The sequence below is a fragment of the Xenopus tropicalis genome, chromosome 2 (assembly GCF_000004195.4).
Source record: "Xenopus tropicalis strain Nigerian chromosome 2, UCB_Xtro_10.0, whole genome shotgun sequence".
NCBI classification, from domain to species: Eukaryota; Metazoa; Chordata; class Amphibia; order Anura; family Pipidae; genus Xenopus; species Xenopus tropicalis.
Genome location: NC_030678.2, coordinates 160,427,982 through 160,447,375, shown reverse-complemented (window position 1 = coordinate 160,447,375; position 19,394 = coordinate 160,427,982). Strand labels below are relative to the sequence as shown.

The following is a 19,394-nucleotide window of genomic DNA, read 5'->3' as shown; positions in this document are numbered from 1 at the left end:
CACCATGTTTTGTCCTTGTGAGGCAGATAATAAGATTAAAAAGCATCACCAGCACCCCCCAGTCTCCCCAAACAGTGAACCCTGTGTACAGTACCTAAACCATAACTTTTTGAATAAAATCACCGGCACAACAGGTCAGAATACAAGCTTTCAATGTTACTGAACAATGGCTACACTCGTTTGCTTTGTTGGCATCAAGAGGGGCTTATTTTTACCTTTGTTGGGTTGCATTCAGTTACATATTACATTCTGTTGCCCTATGAATCAGTACTGGGTTGGTCAGTGTAAGATATAGATATTTTATTACGAGACACGAAGATGGTGTGCCAGCCCTTCATGAATTGCCTCCTGTTTCTCATATCCCATTGGCGTCATCATTAAATCAGGAATCTGATTTTAAAATTCAATAAATAAAATAACTTATGGGCAAAATGTATAATGCCTGGCTGAACTGTTCTAATTAAAATGCTTGTAGCGTAGTGGATGCATTAAATAATTCAAAGTTTGCCGGCTAATTGCAGGCTTTTAAAGCTTAAAAGTAACCTTGCGGAAAAACCAAAATGAAAATGATTATTCTGCCATGACCTACTGCAAGCCGCGGGGAGGGGGCAGCATTAATGGGCCTATAGGGTCTCTACCCAACTATATTTTCATACCTACACAACGGATACCTGCCCAAATTTAGGTTGATGGATGGTTAGCTGTCTTTGCTGGCAGTACAATTTATCAGGTTTTCATCTAGGGGACCAGTACACCTAGTTCTAGCTATAAACTGCAGTACTATTACATACTGACTGCAATTAAAATGCTGGGTATATAATAATAATTCAAAGTTTCAACTTCTTCCTTCTTAAAGCAGTATTTATGTGGAGCCGTTCCGTTGGATTGCCGAATGGCATCAACACCAATATCTGGGAGTCCATAAAATGTTAAGACTCTATAAAACTGCAGCTAAGATGTTGTAAAGTAGTAAGAAAAGTCTATCCTCAAGAATCATGGAGGCTGAGTGATTTTACTCAATATATATATGAAAAAAACAACATATTTCACCTTCCATAGTAACAATAGCTAGCCGCCATTTGTTTTTAATTAGTTTACAGAAGTATCAAAATGAATTTGAACCAAGTCCGGGCCTTCACTTCCTCCGGCTCTGGCGGCGTCCTCCGCTATGTGCCGCTACTTCGGCAGAAAACTTTATTGTGAGGGGCCCCGTGATTTCTGATGGCGGCCCTGCCTTAGAGTCCTTAGGGAATTAAGCATTTTGGTGGGCCCAACTCAAGACTTAAAGAAGCATGGGGGTTGTTGTTGAATTACAGACCAGGACCTGGGTATTTTATGAATCTGCCCCCTCAGTAAGCAGCTTACTGTCATCCTGTCAATCAGCACAGGCAGAGGATTGACAGAAAGCGTAAAGGAAAAGGAAAGGTAAAGACTATGGGGCTGATTTACTAACCCACGAATCCGACCCGAATTGGAAAAGTTCCGACTTGAAAACGAACATTTTGCGACCTTTTCGTATGTTTTGCGATTTTTTCGGATTCTGTACGAATTTTTCGTTACCAATACGATTTTTGCGTAAAAACGCGAGTTTTTCGTATCCATTACGAAAGTTGCGTAAAAAGTTGCGCATTTTGCGTAGCGTTAAAACTTACGCGAAAAATGCGCAACTTTTCGCGTAAGTTTTAACGCTACGCAAAATGCGCAACTTTTTACGCAACTTTCGTAATGGATAGGAAAACTCGCGTTTTTACGCAAAAATCGTATTGGATCCGAAAAATTCGTAAAGAATCCGAAAAAATCGCAAAACATACGAAAAAATCGCAAAGTACCGATCATTACGAAAAAAACGCAATCGGACTCCATTCGACCCGTTCGTGGGTAAGTAAATCAGCCCCTAAGTAAGCTTTATCAGAAAGATCTATGTAAATACAGCCATAAGAACTCACAGAAACGCTGCACTATCCTCTATCAAAAGAAAAACAGGATTTCTTGTCTTCTTTTGTGTAAACATGTATAGGTACTTGACTTCCTCTCTCAGAAAAATCCTTCATTCCCGGGTCCAGAGTCTGCCCAGCTCTCTCCTCTCTCCCTTCTCCTGCTCCCCCTTCCATAAGAATTCAGCAGGAAGCAGGAATCTGGAGACCAAGCTAAAATGGCAGCTGCTAAACTTAAACAAACGGAGGGAGCTTCTAGGGCTGTTTACTCAGGTATGGTAAAGCTTTCTGCAGAATAAATAAAGCATCCTAGCTTGCACTAATGTGTCTAATCTATTGACAGTAAAATGCCAATTACTTTTCTTCTCCTTTTACAGGGAGTTACCAGTCTGGTTTGTCTGCCCGTAAACAGGAGCTGCCCAACAAGGAACCAGCATAGATCTATGGCAGAGTGATAAGTAAGTCAGAATAATAGATGCTGTCAATTCACCAAAGTACACAACTGCAGCTCTCAACTGTGCAGGACCCCCACAAAGTGCAACCCTAAATGGGTCAAACAGGTAAAATTGGCCTAAGAACAACCCAGGGGAAGAGAAATATTTGAGAAACTGAGAGGTCACAAACTTTGATTAATAATTATAAAATTATCGAAAAGTTATGTTTTTTTGCAACAGGCAAATTCAGTGGTGAAATGTAACACTTATGTTAAAAAAATCAGTCCCTGAGGGTCTCACCAGGGATGGTCTACTACTCCAATGGCAAGATTGTTTAAAGAAATGTATCAAATTAATTTTCATTGCATTTCATTTGTTGTATGACCAATCACCTCACCTACATCAAGTAGAGGACAACCTTTGGTAATTAAGCTATTGACATTCATAGAAAAGAATAGGATGCTATGGTATTTGTATTCTCCATCACAGAGACTAAATGGACAACGACTGTTCAATTGAATAACTGGCCTTAATTCCCCAGCCACACAACCCTGGCAATGAGCTTTAGCATTGCCTTTCTGTTTGTCTTCTCCTTATCACACAAATCATGGAGGTAACAGAAGTCTAAAGAATATGCCATCTGTGCTCATACTTAGTATTCAGATATGAAATAGGAAATAGCATGAAAAATCCCATAACCATAAAAAGGACAAGGGTGAACACACGTAATTTTTTTGTGATTGGTGGACACAGGACAGCAAATGGTTAAGTCAGGGGTCCCCGACCTTTCTTACTCGGGAGCCACAGTCAAATGTAAAAAGACTCGGAGAACAACACAAGAACCATGAAAGTTCATGGAGGAGCCAAATAAGGGCTGTGATTGGCTATTAGGAAGCCTCTTTGCACACTATCAGCTTACAGGGGGCTTTATTTGGTAGGAAATCTTGTTTTTATTCAACCAGAACTTGCCCCCAAGTCAGGAATTCAAAAATAACTCCCTGGTTTGGGGGCACTGGAAGCAACAGCCAAGGGGTTGGTGAGCAACATTTTGCCCCCGAGCCACCGGTTGGGGATCACTGGGTTAAGTACATGACCCACCACCCTGTGTATGTGAGGAGGATTAACAATGTGTACAAAACAAGGTAATCTGGGGCTCCAATATACTGTCAACTTATAATTTTCAAAAAGGACTTAATGTATTATGCTTAGAAGTAATCATTTTTGTAAAGTGAAATGCAATTGAAGGTCTTCTGGGAAAAATCAGACTTAAATAAACAAGCAAATAGAGGGTCATTTCATCTAGATTTGACTTTGATGTTAAATAATTGACCTCCTAAGTCTATTTTGAGCAAACACTTCAAACCCCTGTGAATATTTATGTGTGGAGTTTAGAAAAATCAAAAGGCCGATATATTTATTTGATTCAGAATTCTTGAAAGTCTTTTGCATATGAGATCAGAGAGAAACAATGATATTTACTAGAGTGATTACTCGCTGGCAGTTGCTCGTAGCTACAGAAGTGCGTCTCAGATAAGACGAAAGCAGCTTTATATCTATTTTATAATTGATAATCAAGGAATGGTTTGATTTATAAAAAAAAAAATAACATTGAAGCAGAATAAAAATAGAAAAAAGTGTCAAAAATCAATAAAAATTTTTTAAAGCTGATAAATGTTAAGAAACTCAGTTGGTGCATTTTTATTAGAAAGTTGCAAGGTCATATGACATTTTTTAAAAAATATCTCAGAAGAAAATGTAATTGAATGTATCTTATAGGAATAAAAGAACAAAAATTTGAACTTTGGAGGAAACGTTTAGGAATGTATACTATTCACCACTATGAAATCAGTAAAATGATGAAATTAGCTCTTGGCCAAGGATATTAGTTCATTCCCTCAACACTCTGAAAAGAAAAAAAACTTTTTTGGGTTGAACAAGATGTTTTTGATGACAATAATTATTTCTAAGACAGCAGTTTGATCTATTACATCTTAGTACATCAACGATCTAAAATAGCTAAGTCTGTAGAAGAAAAATCCGCAATGTAGACCTTACTGTATCCACAGGGTATGGAATGCATTAAAAAAAACTTTAATTCATCAAAAATCTTATGAGGAATGTCTAATAGTCCAATAAACCAAAGCATAATGCCAGTGAGTTGATTCTTCTTGTAAAATACTGTCCAAGAAGTTATAGATTCCTAACTTTATATCTACAGGTGGTGATTGGTTGTATTTAGTAACATAGCAGAAACCCAAACCAACCAATTGCCTGGTTTAGTGCAGTTGGAATAATGAAAGCAAGCATATCATTGGTTGCATTTCATGGATCTGGTCTACAGTTTTTGTTATGGGACTGAAATTTGGAAGCTAAATTCAGGAGAACTGGCATGCCTAGAAGCTAACTAGAAATGTGTTCTTGAACTTTGAACTCAAATCTTTGTAAAATGTTTATGAAAGGGCGTGCATATAGGTCGATAAAAATTAGGGATGCACTGAATTCACTATTTTAGGATCCGGCCGAACCGTGAATCCTTTGAAAAAGATTTGGCCAAATCGACAAGCCTGCCCGACCAATATCTGGCCTGAAATCGGGCAGATCTCGATCGGGAAAGTTTGAAATTTAGTTGGATTGGGGAACTCATCATCTCGTTGATGCAGCTGCCGAACTGACAGATGTCTATACCCGTCGTTCTAATTTGATTGTTTGGCCCCCGGGCCAAATGACCAAATTAGTCCGATATTGCCCACCCGTAGGTGGGGATATCGGGAGAAGATCAACTCGCTTGGCAACCTTGCCAAATGAGTGGATCTTAGCATGTATGGCCACCTAAAGGAAAGATCAACTGTGCGTGGTGAGAAATGTTAAACTACCGGGTTTATGTAACAAAAATTGTGATTTTAAAGATTCGAATTAGGTTCGGCAACAAACCTGGATTTGGCTGAATCTGAATCCTGCTGAAAAAGGCAGAATCTTGGTCAAATTCCGAGCCAAATCCTGGATTCAATGCATCCCTAATAAAAATATTGCACACCCAAAAACAGAGTAAAGCTCTGATGATGAGAATACAAATTTGATGGGCTTGAAGTTGTGTCAGAGTTTTTTACATTACAATTTTTTAATAAATAAACAAACATTTGGTAAAATATCAAATTTATTAGATTAAAAAAAAACAAATCTCTAAAATTCACAAATTCATATTTTGATAAATACTCCCCCCGAGTCAGCAAATCCAAGTTTTATCGATAAATCTAAAAAAAATCGTGTTTTTCTTTGATTGAATGGCTCTACCAGCTTTAGGTTTTTAGACCTAACTTGAACTCAGAAGCTTTTAGCATAATGAATTGCAATTTTATAAAACACAAGCCGCGGATATGCTTTATGTGAAGGAACAAAAATACCTGCTCAGGCTATTTTCTCTGTGATGTGTGCCTCTGCTTATACAGTCAGGGTACTTTGTCTGCTGATGGAATAATCTGATGGAAACATTTTTCTGAAAAGGCGTTTTGAACAAATTGAAGCATAAAAGTCACATTTGCTATAATGGTACTCATAAACATAGGCATTTTCATAAAAACGGCTAGAATCCCACATTTTTAGATATTGAATTTAATAAATAGCAGGTTGTTCACTATGGCACTGGTCTTGAGATATAACTTTTTTGTAGCAGTTCTGAAGTTTATATGTTGATATGATTGGATCTGCAGTAATTGAATAAATATAGAAATATATTAGCTCTTTTTTTCCAACCTTATTAATGAATAAGGAGCTGGGGGTTCTCAGCTTTTATTTGACACTCCCTTATAGTTTGGTCGCTTGGTCCTGCCTGCCTTTGGTTCTAAACTGAGCGCTGCTGCACCTACTGATTCAGGGGAACCCTGGAGCTACTGCCACCTCCTGACCAGAAGGCAGCTTCAGGGTTCCCTCCAGGGTCAATAGGAGCAGCACGCTTGCACCTAAAGATGAAATGCGGGTGCAATCATGGTGATTTTGCAGAATCCGGTGCAACTGCAGTAGGAAATTCAAAAAAGTAGAGGTTTCCGTGCGACAATTTGAAAGTTTCTTTACGCCACTGGTTCAGACTTCTTAGTAAATGTCAGGCATTCGCGGAAATGAGTTTATGTGAATTTTTAAAAATCAGAGTTTTAGTAAATCTGCCCCTCTTTATTACCCAGCCCTTTTTTTTTTTTTACCTCCCCCAGTCCCACTTTTTATAATCACCTTCCATTAATAGGAAATGACACAGCCATATTAAAATGGCTCATAATTGTAAACTCCCTGTATAGCATTAGCAGGAAGAATCGTGCATTTTATACACAATTCATGGATCGTGTATTTTATCCACACAATGAAATAACCATGAAACTATTTCTATATATGTATTCCCCTACAATAAGCACAATACTGCAAGAACATTTTAGTACAGTGGCACTTTTAAATTTGCTATTTTTATATTAGACAGTGGGAAAAATAATAGGTTAAATGAACCCTATAAATTGGAAAGATATTAGATATGACTGAGGAGTCCTGGGGCCACTGGTTGGTTTCTAGTTGTTATTACAACTGGTGTTATTTATAGTACATACCCTGTTGTTTTTCACCAATTATAAGTACAGGGAGAAGCTTGCACAGAGAAATCAGATATAACAGTGTGGAAGAACCGATGCTTATTGCAGGTAGCTTTTGTCTCTTTACCTATGTTTGGGTCACAGCAAGAGGGCTATGAAACTAGAGAGCTTTTACTATAGAGCTCATCTACAAAGTACAATGGCAATTACAGTCATGCAAAGATCTAGCCTAGCACTTCCCAACAGGTGAACTGGGACCAAGTGCACCTGTTAATGCTGGGGTAACAACCACCTGAATATGCCCAATAATTATATGGCAGCACTGTTTAAAAGGGGTTGTTTACCTTTACAATATCTTTTAGTATGATGTAGAGAATGCTATTCTGATACAATTTGCAATTGGTTTTAGTTTTTTTATATTATTTGTGGTTTTTGAATTATTAGGTTTTTGTTCAGCAGCTCTCCAGTTTGGGATTTTAGCAGGTTGCTAGGGCCCAATTTAACCTAGCAAGCAAGCAGTGATTTGGAAGATAGACAGGAATATGAATAGAGGAGGGCCTAAATTAAAAGTGTAACAAGAAGGAACAATAACAATAAAATTGCACCACATAGAGCACATTGTTTTATAGTTTTATGGCTTCCGGGGTCAATGAAGAAGGCAAAAAAAAAAAAATAGAAAATGAAGACCAATTGAAGAGTTGCTAAGAATAGGTCATTCTATAATACACTTAAAGTTAACCTGAAGGTGAACCACCCCTTTAATGCTGGAAGGCACACCATACCCACTCTGAAAACTTTAGAAGAAAAACTTCACAAGCGAAGGCTGGACTCCCCTGCAATGATGCTGGAACTTTGGGAAAAAAACATGTTGACTTGTAAATGGGCCCCTATATTTCTACAACACTCCCAGGGACTTGCATGAAATCAGCAGAAATACAGAACAAAAAAAATCATGAAGAAGCTACTGCACCTTAATAGGCCTTCCATCGGGAGTGAGGACTTCTTCTGAAAGTTCCATCATCTTTAAAGCCATGAGAGCGATGGGCTTGGCGTGACTGTTGCTCTGCCTGAGGAGTCCGGCTGCTACACAGTAAGCATCTCCTATGGTTTCCACCTGCCCACAAACACACACAGCTGGTTATTCAGTCTTACTGCATAGAGACAGCAGCAGCAGCTTAATATCATTTTACTGGGGTATTATATGGAAATGCAATAACAACTGGAGTGCACTGCGTAATAACATAATTCCTTTCCAATTATCCCCTTATACCAGTGGGTTGTAATCATTTGCCACCAAGGCTGTTAGCATTTCTTATCCCTCCCTTCTTCCTCACTAAAAGTGAATTTTCCGAAAAACCACTTAAAGGGGAACTCCACCCAAACACAAGCTTTTTGAAAAATAAACACAATTTCAAGCAACTTTGCAATATAAATCACTTAAAAATATGCAGCCTTTTCATGATGTTTAATGTAATAATATGGTTTGGAACAGTTCCCTAAGCCCCGCCCCCTGTTCCCCTGCTGATCTGGCTGGCTACTTTGGGACTCAAATAAAATGTAACAGTAGTCGCCTGTCCTCAGCCTGCATCCTCCCAATCCCACAATTCCCTGCACATGTGATGTCAATAAGGAAAGGAACATCACAGTGCAATGCATTGTGGGTTATGTAGTTCCTGTATGTTGTCTGTAAGCTGTGGAGAAGTTGTTACAATTTGTAACATCAATGTTTTAGTCCCTTCAGCCTGCACCCTCCCAATCTCACAATTCCCTGCACACATAATGTCAATAAGGAAATTGCATCACTGTGCAATGCATTGTGGGTTATGTAGTTCCTTTAAGCTGTGGAGAAGTTGTTACAATTTGTAACATCAATGTTTTAGTCCCTCCTCCCCTGCCAGGATTTCAAATGATGCAGAAAGAGAAGAGCAAGTTTGCAGTTGGATTTCAGCATATACAAATGGTATTTAGTCATACCTTATGAAGGAACAGATTACAGGGATAGGTATATTAGAGGTTTCTGTGTTGTGTGGGGCTCTTTAACACATTTTGGTTCTGAAGTCAGAGTTCCCCTTTAAGGAATATTCTATACTCTTTACTAGTAACTGTTAAATCCCCATTCAGATGGCAAAGAGCCCAGTTCCAGAGATTCCAGAGAGGGCTTTATGCACATTTCCTACAAGGACAAGACAGAAGATTTAAATAAAAGCCTTTCTGCATACATTATATCAATTTTTGAAGCTAAAAAACTGAGCAGAGCCGTCTGTAAATTACTCCCAGATTCTTTTTATTTCTGTCCCCAATTTATCTGATAGGATTTGAAAAATCTGATGTTCATGCCTGACTGGCTCCAGAAATAAGGAGCTCTCTGTGTAGCACAGTGCTTGAATCTGAGACACATGTCAGATACTGGATCCGTAGGCTCCGCTGCTCTGCTCGCTATTAAACTCAGCAGCTATTGGGCCATATTAGCATTAGTGTAAAGTAGAGCGCCAAGTAGTTGTTGGAATGATTCTCCATTGACGTTTGCTACCCCTGCCTAGGCATGGAGGGAAGCTTCCGAGGTTATATTTAAAGATTTCAAAGTATTTGTGTCGAATGTGCTTCTATGCACCAGGCCTGGGTGACAGCACAAAGGACATATTCAGGGTCAGACTGGGAGTGCAGGGCCCACAGAGGCTTCTGTTTCAGGGGTCCCTGCACCCCCATTGGCCCCAGCCACCTTCACCATGCCCCCCCCCCCCAAAGGCCCCCAACACCCTCCGACTCCTTCCCCCGAGCAAATGCTGCTAATTGTGAGTGGTATAAAAAGTAGAGGTCATTTATGACAAGGAAGGTAGGTGCAATCTACTATAGGCATCCACCAACTGCCCCCTAAGTTGCATGCCATTCAGAAGTGAAAGCTAGTAATCTTGTACTCCTGTCTGGGGTTTTGGCAATGACCCTGCTGGGCTTAATTATAAACCCTGGGCAAATATGCCCATTGGCAGTAAACTTTAGCAACCTATCAGTGACTGGCTTTTTTCAGCCAGTTGCAAGTAGAACAATGACTGCAACAATATGGTTAGTTGCCATGGTTACTGCCCGTGGCCAAATTATCCTTGGCCCCTTGTGTCTTTATTTGCCCTAAGCTGCTGCCTACGGGGGATACAAAGCATACAACATTCCTTTTTGACTTTCGAGTTGCAGTCTGAATAATTTAAAGTAGGCTAGTCACAATAAATTGGGTTTGGAGGCCTTTCTAGGGGAAAAGGGCACATGTAATCATGGTTTGTTGAACATTCAGCAGTAGTAGATCCAGGAAGCAAGTTTGTTGCCTTTTGAATGTCAGGAAAGAATTGTCTTTTCAGCTTTTAGAGAAAAATAGTGAGGAAGAAATGCAGTCCCTCGGGGTAGTGATGTACAGCAACTGGTGCAGTGGGCAGGCATTGTATAAGATATGTGCCGTATATAGCGTGTTATTAAATAAAGATACTTCTCTTCCATGACTTTTGACAGCATTTTTATTGATGTTACATGAAAAATAAATTGATTTACCCCAGTAGGATATTCCCTGCCCTGTTTAATGGCAGCACAGAGGAAGAGAGATGGCAGTGGAGTTAGGATTATGAACAGATATGACTAATATACCCCAAGTCGTGAGATAATAATTTTTTTAAAATTTCATTTCTCATTACTCCTCCTGATTAAATAAGATCAGAGTGGATTAATAAAGGAATAACTATACCCCCAAACAATGTACGTCTCTCACATACAACAGCTCATATGTAAAACCCTGCTTCATCTAAATAAAGCATTTTTATAAAAATATAATTTTTTAGTAGAAAAAATTCATATTGGAACGATCATAAACGGCGCAAAAAACTTTTGATCCTTCAGTGCATGTTTTTTGGAAGTCTCCCATAGGGCTCAATGGCACTCTGCAGCTCCAACCCGGCCCAAGGAAAGTCTCCCATAGGGCTCAATGGCACTCTGCAGCTCCAACCCGGCCCAAGAAAAGCCTCCCATAGGGCTCAATGGCACTCTGCAGCTCCAACCCGGCCCAAGGAAAGTCTCCCATAGGGCTCAATGGCACTCTGCAGCTCCAACCCGGCCCAAGGAAAGTCTCCCATAGGGCTCAATGGCACTCTGCAGCTCCAACCCGGCCCAAGGAAAGTCTCCCATAGGGCTCAATGCACTCTGCACTCCAACCTGGCAAGGAAGCTCCATAGGCTCAATGGCTCTGCGCCAACCCGGCCCAAGGAAAGTCTCCCATAGGGCTCAATGGCACTCTGCAGCTCCAACCCGGCCCAAGGAAAGTCTCCCATAGGGCTCAATGGCACTCTGCAGCTCCAACCCGGCCCAAGGAAAGTCTCCCATAGGGCACAATGGCACTCTGCAGCTCCAACCCGGCCCAAGGAAAGTCTCCCATAGGGCTCAATGGCACTCTGCAGCTCCAACCCGGCCCAAGGAAAGTCTCCCATAGGGCTCAATGGCACTCTGCAGCTCCAACCCGGCCCAAGGAAAGTCTCCCATAGGGCTCAATGGCACTCTGCAGCTCCACCCGGCCCAAGGAAAGTCTCCCATAGGGCTCAATGGCACTCTGCAGCTCTAACCCGGCCCAAGGAAAGTCTCCCATAGGGCTCAATGGCACTCTGCAGCTCCAACCCGGCCCAAGGAAAGTCTCCCATAGGGCTCAATGGCACTCTGCAGCTCTAACCCGGCCCAAGGAAAGTCTCCCATAGGGCTCAATGGCACTCTGCAGCTCCAACCCGGCCCAAGGAAAGTCTCCCATAGGGCTCAATGGCACTCTGCAGCTCCAACCCGGCCCAAGGAAAGTCTCCCATAGGGCTCAATGGCACTCTGCAGCTCCAACCCGGCCCAAGGAAAGTCTCCCATAGGGCTCAATGGCACTCTGCAGCTCTAACCCGGCCCAAGGAAAGTCTCCCATAGGGCTCAATGGCACTCTGCAGCTCCAACCCGGCCCAAGGAAAGTCTCCCATAGGGCTCAATGGCACTCTGCATCTCCAACCCGGCCCAAGGAAAGTCTCCCATAGGGTTCAATGGCACTCTGCAGCTCCAACCCGGCCCAAGGAAGTCTCCCATATGGCTCAATGGCACTCTGCAGCTCCAACCCGGCCCAAGGAAAGTCTCCCATAGGGCTCAATGGCACTCTGCAGCTCCAACCTGGCCCAAGGAAAGTCACGATACCGAAGCTTGAATGAATCCGAAACTTTCGTACTCGTTGCAACAATACGAAAAGAATGAAAAATTCATGGAAATTAACTAAAAAAAACGCAGAAAATACACACAGTTCTAAAACTTAGAAAAAATATGAATTTTTAGCATTCGGACACAATCGTACTTTAATGAATAGGCTAATCCACAAAATCAACAATAGAAAAACAATAAAGAAGAAGAAATAGAAAATAGCAATTACATTGTACTCCTCGGTAATACATATATTATTTTACTATTTGCAGGCTTACACAGCTATCACTATATGTCTGGCACACTTAGGATCAAATTCTCTGCTCATTATGTATCCATGTTACATTCTGCATTAGAGATGATTAACAGATGAGCTGACCGTATAATACAAGTGCAAATACACTAACCAGGATACATTTTTCAGCCTTGGGCAGAAATACCAATATTGTGCATTCACCAGCTTTTCCATCAAGTTCATAAATCAGCCAAGTGTTCCCGTTTTATGTTACTTTTTATTTATCATCATCAGAATATATATTTATGGTATTACTGTGCAATAAAAAATGAAGGACAGCACACTCAATAAAGGCATAAAGATAAAGCTGGCCCAAGTTCTCTGTCCTGCTCTGTAGTTATCCCCTTTTATGTTGGACCATTATTAACCCAACCATAGACTGAAGAAGCCTTTCCAGACATGCTTAGCAGAATATTTATTAAATGGAAACAAATTTGGTTCTTCTACCATCTGAGAACAGCCATGTTGCAGCTGGTCACCCCTCCCAATTACCTAGTCTAGTTAATAAGGGTCTCAATTCAGTCGTATGCCGTGCTCCTCATGTAGAAGGTGCAGACCTGGCTGGGATGGAGTGTTTGCGCCTTGTGTGTCATTCAGAAGACCTACGGTAGGAGTGCCACCCAGGGAATACATTTTGAATAAATATGCTGCACATTTTCTGTGAATTCCATGGGTCTCTAGGCATTCTTTTTATTTGACAGCCTTTTCTTCTGTGTGAAGCTCACAAAATTACTTAGTGTGATATTCCCTGACATGGAAATAATCACTGTATTATTATAAGATAATTATTTACATCAGCCCCAGGGTACAGTCTAATTCCTCTACCCAAGAGCGCACAGATACACAGCTTCATCAGAAGCTTAGGAACCTAGAGAGATGGCTGGTGATTGTGAAGCAGAACACACTACTCAGCTACCTAAACATGAGGATAATACAGGTATGGGATCCCTTATCCGGAAACCTGTTATCCAGAAAGTTCAGAATTATGGAAAGGCCATCTCCCATAGACTTCATTACAGGTATCGGACCCCTTATCCGGAAACCCGTTATCCAGAAAGCTCCGAATTACGGAAAGCCTGTCTCCCATAGACTCCATTTTAATAAAATAATTCAGAATGTTTAAACTGATTTCCTTTTTCTCTGTAATAATAAAACAGAACCTTGTAATTGATCCCAACTAAGATATAAATAATCCTTATTGGATTGATTTTTTAGCAGACTTAAGGTATGGAGATCCAAATTACAGAAAGATCCCTTATCCGGAATACCCTTGGTCCCGAGCATTCTGGATAATGGGTCCTATACCTGTATAAGCAAATAATTCCAATTATTCAAAATTATTTCATTTTACTCTGTAATAATAAAACAGTACCTGTACATGATCCCAACTAAGATATAATTACCCCTTATTGGGGGCAGAACAGTCCTATTGGGTTTATTTAATGGTTAAATGATTCCCTTTTCTCTGTAATAATAAAACAGTACCTGTACATGATCCCAACTAAGATATAATTACCCCTTATTGGGGGCAGAACAGCCTTATTGGGTTTATTTAATGGTTAAATGATTCCCTTTTCTCTGTAATAATAAAACAGTACCTGTACTTGATCCCAACTAAGATATAATTACCCCTTATTGGGGGCAGAACAGCCCTATTGGGTTTATTTAATGGTTAAATGATTCCCTTTTCTCTGTAATAATAAAACAGTACCTGTACATGATCCCAACTAAGATATAATTACCCCTTATTGGGGGCAGAACAGTCCTGTTGGGTTTATTTAATGGTTAAATGATTCCCTTTTCTCTGTAATAATAAAACAGTACCTGTACTTGATCCCAACTAAGATATAATTACCCCTTATTGGGGGCAGAACAGCCCTATTGGGTTTATTTAATGGTTAAATGATTCCCTTTTCTCTGTAATAATAAAACAGTACATGTACTTGATCCCAACAAAGATATAATTACCCCTTATTGGGGGCAGAACAGCCCTATTGGGTTTATTTAATGGTTAAATGATTCCCTTTTCTCTGTAATAACAAAACAGTACCTGTACTTGATCCCAACTAAGATATAATTACCCCTTATTGGGGGCAGAACAGCCCTATTGGGTTTATTTCATGGTTAAATGATTCCCTTTTCTCTGTAATAATAAAACAGTACCTGTACTTGATCCCAACTAAGATATAATTACCCCTTATTGGGGACAGAACAGCCCTATTGGGTTTATTTAATATTTAATTTTTAGTAGACTTAAGTTAAGGATATTCCAACCATTCTGGATAACAGGTCCTATACCTGTATATACATTTCACACAGATAATGTGCTGCTTGGAATCAAAGCCAGGACCAGGGTACTATGGTAGCAATAACAGTAACCTCAAAGAAGCAAATCAGCCAAAAGATACTCTTGAAGCTACTTATTCTTCCAGAAGAATAAATATTTGTCAGAGTCATTATTTGGGATCCCATAGTTCACATGGCCACCTAAAGTCCCTGTTTTATAAGGGAACCCCTAAAGACTGCCCTGAGCTAGTGATAAGTTTCTCCTATAAGCTAAATGGATATATTGGTGCCCTGCTGGAAGCAAGAGGAGGAGACAAAGGAGGCGGCAGTTGTCAGCACTCAGCAGAGCAGAAGATGGACGAATAAGAAACCATAAATATAGGAGAAAGGGACAAGGATTCAGGCAAGGATCCAACAGGAGACATGGGACAATACTAACAGCTGGCCATGAAATAATAATGGAGCATGTGTCACTACGGGTTGCCACCTGCCCGATTTTCAGAAAGCCTGTCCGGGTCAAAACCTTTTTCCCAAATTAGGAAAACTGGGCAGGACTTAGTAACACTGACGTGGCAATTGGGCAATCGCTGATCGCCGTGTCATAGCCCTGCCCCGTGACGTATCGACTCACCTCTTCCCCGCCCCACAACATCATGGCCCGTCTCTTCCCCGCCCCCCGTGATATCACCCCTGCCCGGCTAAGAAAGAAGGCAAAGATGGCAACCCTACCTTATACATAGTTAATTGCTAAGAGTCACCAAAACTTTTACAAGATTTACTGTACTACTGTACTACTTGTTGGGATCATGTAGAAGTCAATGGCAGATGTCCCTTCCCTTTTTTGCTTCGGAACATTAGAGGTTTTCAGATTATTGACGCTGAAGTCGAAAAATTTGATTTTTTTTTTTCCGTTTCCAACGCAATAGATTTGTAACACCAGCGCCACCAGCTGTTCATTTTTGTCTGACAGGCTACAGTTGGCTGAAAATTAACTTAACCAGAAAAGTAACATCTTGCGATTAGAACATAAAGGTAATGGGCAGATAAGAGTTACCTGAAGTTTCTCTGGGCAGTTCTAAGCAGAACAACATCACAAGATGTAGCTGAAAATTAATTTTCTGCTGACTGTAGCCAGTAAATTTTAAAAGTGCTTGGAAGTGCACTCTGAGCAATTTTACATGAAATTGTGGTGCCAGTATCCTATAGAAATTCTCACTGACTGGGGCTGGATATGCAGTATCCTTTAATCATGGCTGAACACAGAAAATGAAGGTTGAAGAATGGCCTTTACACTTGTAAATCTCATTTCCTGCACTGACACAGGTTAACTTCAATCAAGATCGGCCGCAGCTCTGTGATACACATGTAGCATTCTAGCAAATAGAAACCAAGGTTTAATTAGTGTGTTTTGTGTAATGCATTTTGTTCTTAGTATTAGCTACAGTTCAGCTGGACATTTCACCTTCAGTTTATTTTCATTCGATTTTCACATCATCAGTTTTTTTTTTCTTATTATTATTTTCATTTAGAATGATTTTAATCTATGTAGGTTTATTTAATATGTGGATACAGTTATGTTAAATGAAGGGATAAGCACCCCTTTAGATTAGAGGAATGGAGCTTCCATATGAAGCAGCGTAGGGGGTTCCTCACGGTGAGGGCAGTGAGGTTGGGGAATGCCCTTCCTAGTGATGTGGTAATGGCAGATTCAGAAAAATAACAGAAAAATGTTTCTTTTATACACATACTCTCGGTGTGCATTTTATCTATACTGAATACTAGTTATATTTTAATGAGAAACTTTGTCCCCAAGCAGGGGCGGTGCACCTTTATGGTCTTACTTTTTCTTTTGTAAAATAATAGGTTCATATGATTATGATCCTGCACACCTTCTTTGATTAATTTTAGGTTTTGACATCGTGGTGGAGCTCCCCTTTGCAGTAATTGTATAAGTGAATAACTTTATAGTCACCACATCAAACTTGCCTGATCGAGATCTGTATTTTAGGCCAGATGTTGGTTGGGTAGGCCCGTCGGGGGTGCCTATACACGGGCATATAAGCTACCGAAGTGGTCTGATGAACCCCAATCAGTAGCTCAAATGTGCCCACGTATGGGCACCTTAACACTATTCTGACTGGCCTTCAGGATCCTTTCTCCCATTCAGGGTTTTTGGCTACTCTTGGGGGGCAGGGGGGTCGGCAGGCAAGACTGCAAGCAGGTACATTAAGCTACCGTAGCATCGATTTCTCATTAGATTTTACATGCAACCATCCCTTTTTCTTTATATTATTGTAACCCCTATTTGTAAAACAGTCAAACCCAGGCTAGTATAGGTTGAAGCATGGGGTACATGCGACTCAGTCCTTCAGGATGGGCCTTCGCGAGATGGAAGTGACCTGCGGAGCTAGGGTGTAGTGTAACTACAACTCACTGTAGCTGTGTGCAACAAAAATGGACACCAGAAGGTTCTTGCATTTGAACAATAGAACAGATTTATTGTCAAAGACAAGTAGCAATGCAGGGTTATACTCACAAATGGCAGATATAGCAGAACCCACTAAGGATAACAAGAGAGGATGCCACCGGTTTATCCTACCTCTTTTGGAGACTGGGCAGGGTAAAGCGCCTGTCAGCTCGGCACCTCTACTGAGGGCAGTCTGGATAATTACCTCACTCCTCAGGTTGAATACCTTTAGCTTGGATAGGTCCTACAGCTGACTATGGATTAGGGATTTACACTGTATCCTGTGTCTTAACCGTGACCCTAAGCTAAGGCAACATTGCCTGTATGGAAGAATACTTCCAGCTAACCTCCTGGTTGGAGCCTGAACTGCTCTTGCTATCTAGTTCTCTCTACCTCACTCTCCCAGAGAGTGCTCTTACAGTATTCTGCTATTCTAGATAATCCTCATTTACAGGGTCCCTCTCCCCAACTTCACCAGAGTAGATGTAAATCTCTGGGGCAATGGCTTGCTTACTGGGGCCTATTCTGATCCCAGGCTCAGTGACCTGTTCCTGAGACACAAAGGCAGCCAAAGAGAAAGACACACCCTCCTGCTAAACACTATATTGGAGTGCAAGAGGTGTGGTCAACCCAAATAACCAATAAGGTGTAGCCCACTTTATCAGATTCTTGTGGCACTACACGCTGATTTACTTTGCTTTGGCGCTACAGGAGTCCTGAGCCCCCGCTTACTATGGGGGTTTACAGGGATTTCTCCCTTTATATGGCGTGCCTCCACCCAGGGATGGTCTTGTGGAACTGTAATCCACCCCCTGGGAAACGATCAGGATGCTATGCCCCTTCAGGGACCCACGTACTCCTGGTGTAATGTACCCCACCCTAGGGTTATTCCTTACCAGCTTGGTAGTGGTCCTCTGGGCGTGATAGATATTCCAACACGGTAGTATGAGTGAAATAGATGCAAAGGTTTATTCAGGCAGAGACCTCTCCAGGAGTGGCATATCATATACACACATGGCAGGGCATATCTCCATACTTCTCATTGAGAACCTTTTCCTGTTGGACTACCCCACGGTACTCCCAGATATGCTCCCCTCTAGGCGCTCTCCCCGGTACTCACGGCAAGACACTCCCTTATAGAGTTCTCCCGGTACTCACGCTAGGACGTTACTCCACAGGGACCCACTCTGGGACTCTCGTATGGCACCCTCAGATCCGGCCTCCTGGACTAGCGGTGACTTGTTCCACCTACCTAGCCACTTAGTGTCCTGCACTCCAGCAGATGTAATGCTGGGGGATCTTAACCCCACTACCACTCCTGGAGGGGCAATATCCGCCCATTCTAACTTGGTGTCCTACATGACACTCCTAGAATGTCCTATTACTTTAAACTGCTATCTATTAACTGGATACATGTGGAGCACCTCTATCCGAGGCACTCCCAGCACTAAGAACCAACAGAACATGGCTGCATGCCCTTTTATATCCCAGCACCCCATCTAGTGGTTGCTGGTGAGAAATACAGGGGAAACTCCCTTTTAGCAGAAAAACATCTAGGACCACTTTTAGGTGTCCAATTCCCTAGGGCCACCCTCTAGTGCCTGTCTAAGGAGAACCCATCCTAGGGGCCCCAAATCTTGGGGGTCCCTATAAGGTATAAGAGCAAAGGATGAACTAGATACAAGGGTCTTTGCCCAGTAACAGCAGAAATTAGGAAGTTGTAGGGTTTAAAGCCATAGGGGCAGTTTAACCCTATGGGTCCCATGCCTTTGCTGGAGAATAGGAATGAGCATAACATTATCCTGCATGTACAACTTGTAATAACTACACCCCAGATGCATGACAAAGATTTGTGGATAAATGGGCTTGTTAGATTGCTGCAGCTGGATGCTTAGGCAAGGCTCCTACATAGCCACTGGCTTTTGTACACAGTGGTCCAAAAAGAGTACAAATTTGTGTTACTGTGGCAGGATTCTCTGCATTATTCTTCAGCGTTCTGATCATGGCAGGAAAGTACTTTTTTCACTCAGCGTGGTTTTATTTAACTGTGTCCAACTGTATCCTTTCTGCAGCTATAGTGCTACAGCGGATATACATACAAAGTAGATAAGCGAGAGGAGTCTGTTTTATTATTGTTCTCCTCTGACTTTTTTCCTCTGTGTGTGACTTCCATGCAGAAAGTGATGTGGATATATTCTGGTTTTGTTATTAATCCCAAGTGAA

General features: G+C 41.3%; 1 protein-coding gene across 1 annotated transcript in view; it reads right to left on the bottom strand.

Moving 5' to 3' along the window:
• The window catches only part of gucy1a2 (guanylate cyclase 1, soluble, alpha 2), a 126,129-nt gene that overhangs the window by 23,911 nt on the left and 82,824 nt on the right, over positions 1-19,394 (bottom strand). The window contains 1 exon segment of the mRNA NM_001126907.1: positions 7,907-8,050. Within this exon segment, the coding sequence (NP_001120379.1) occupies positions 7,907-8,050 (144 nt within the window).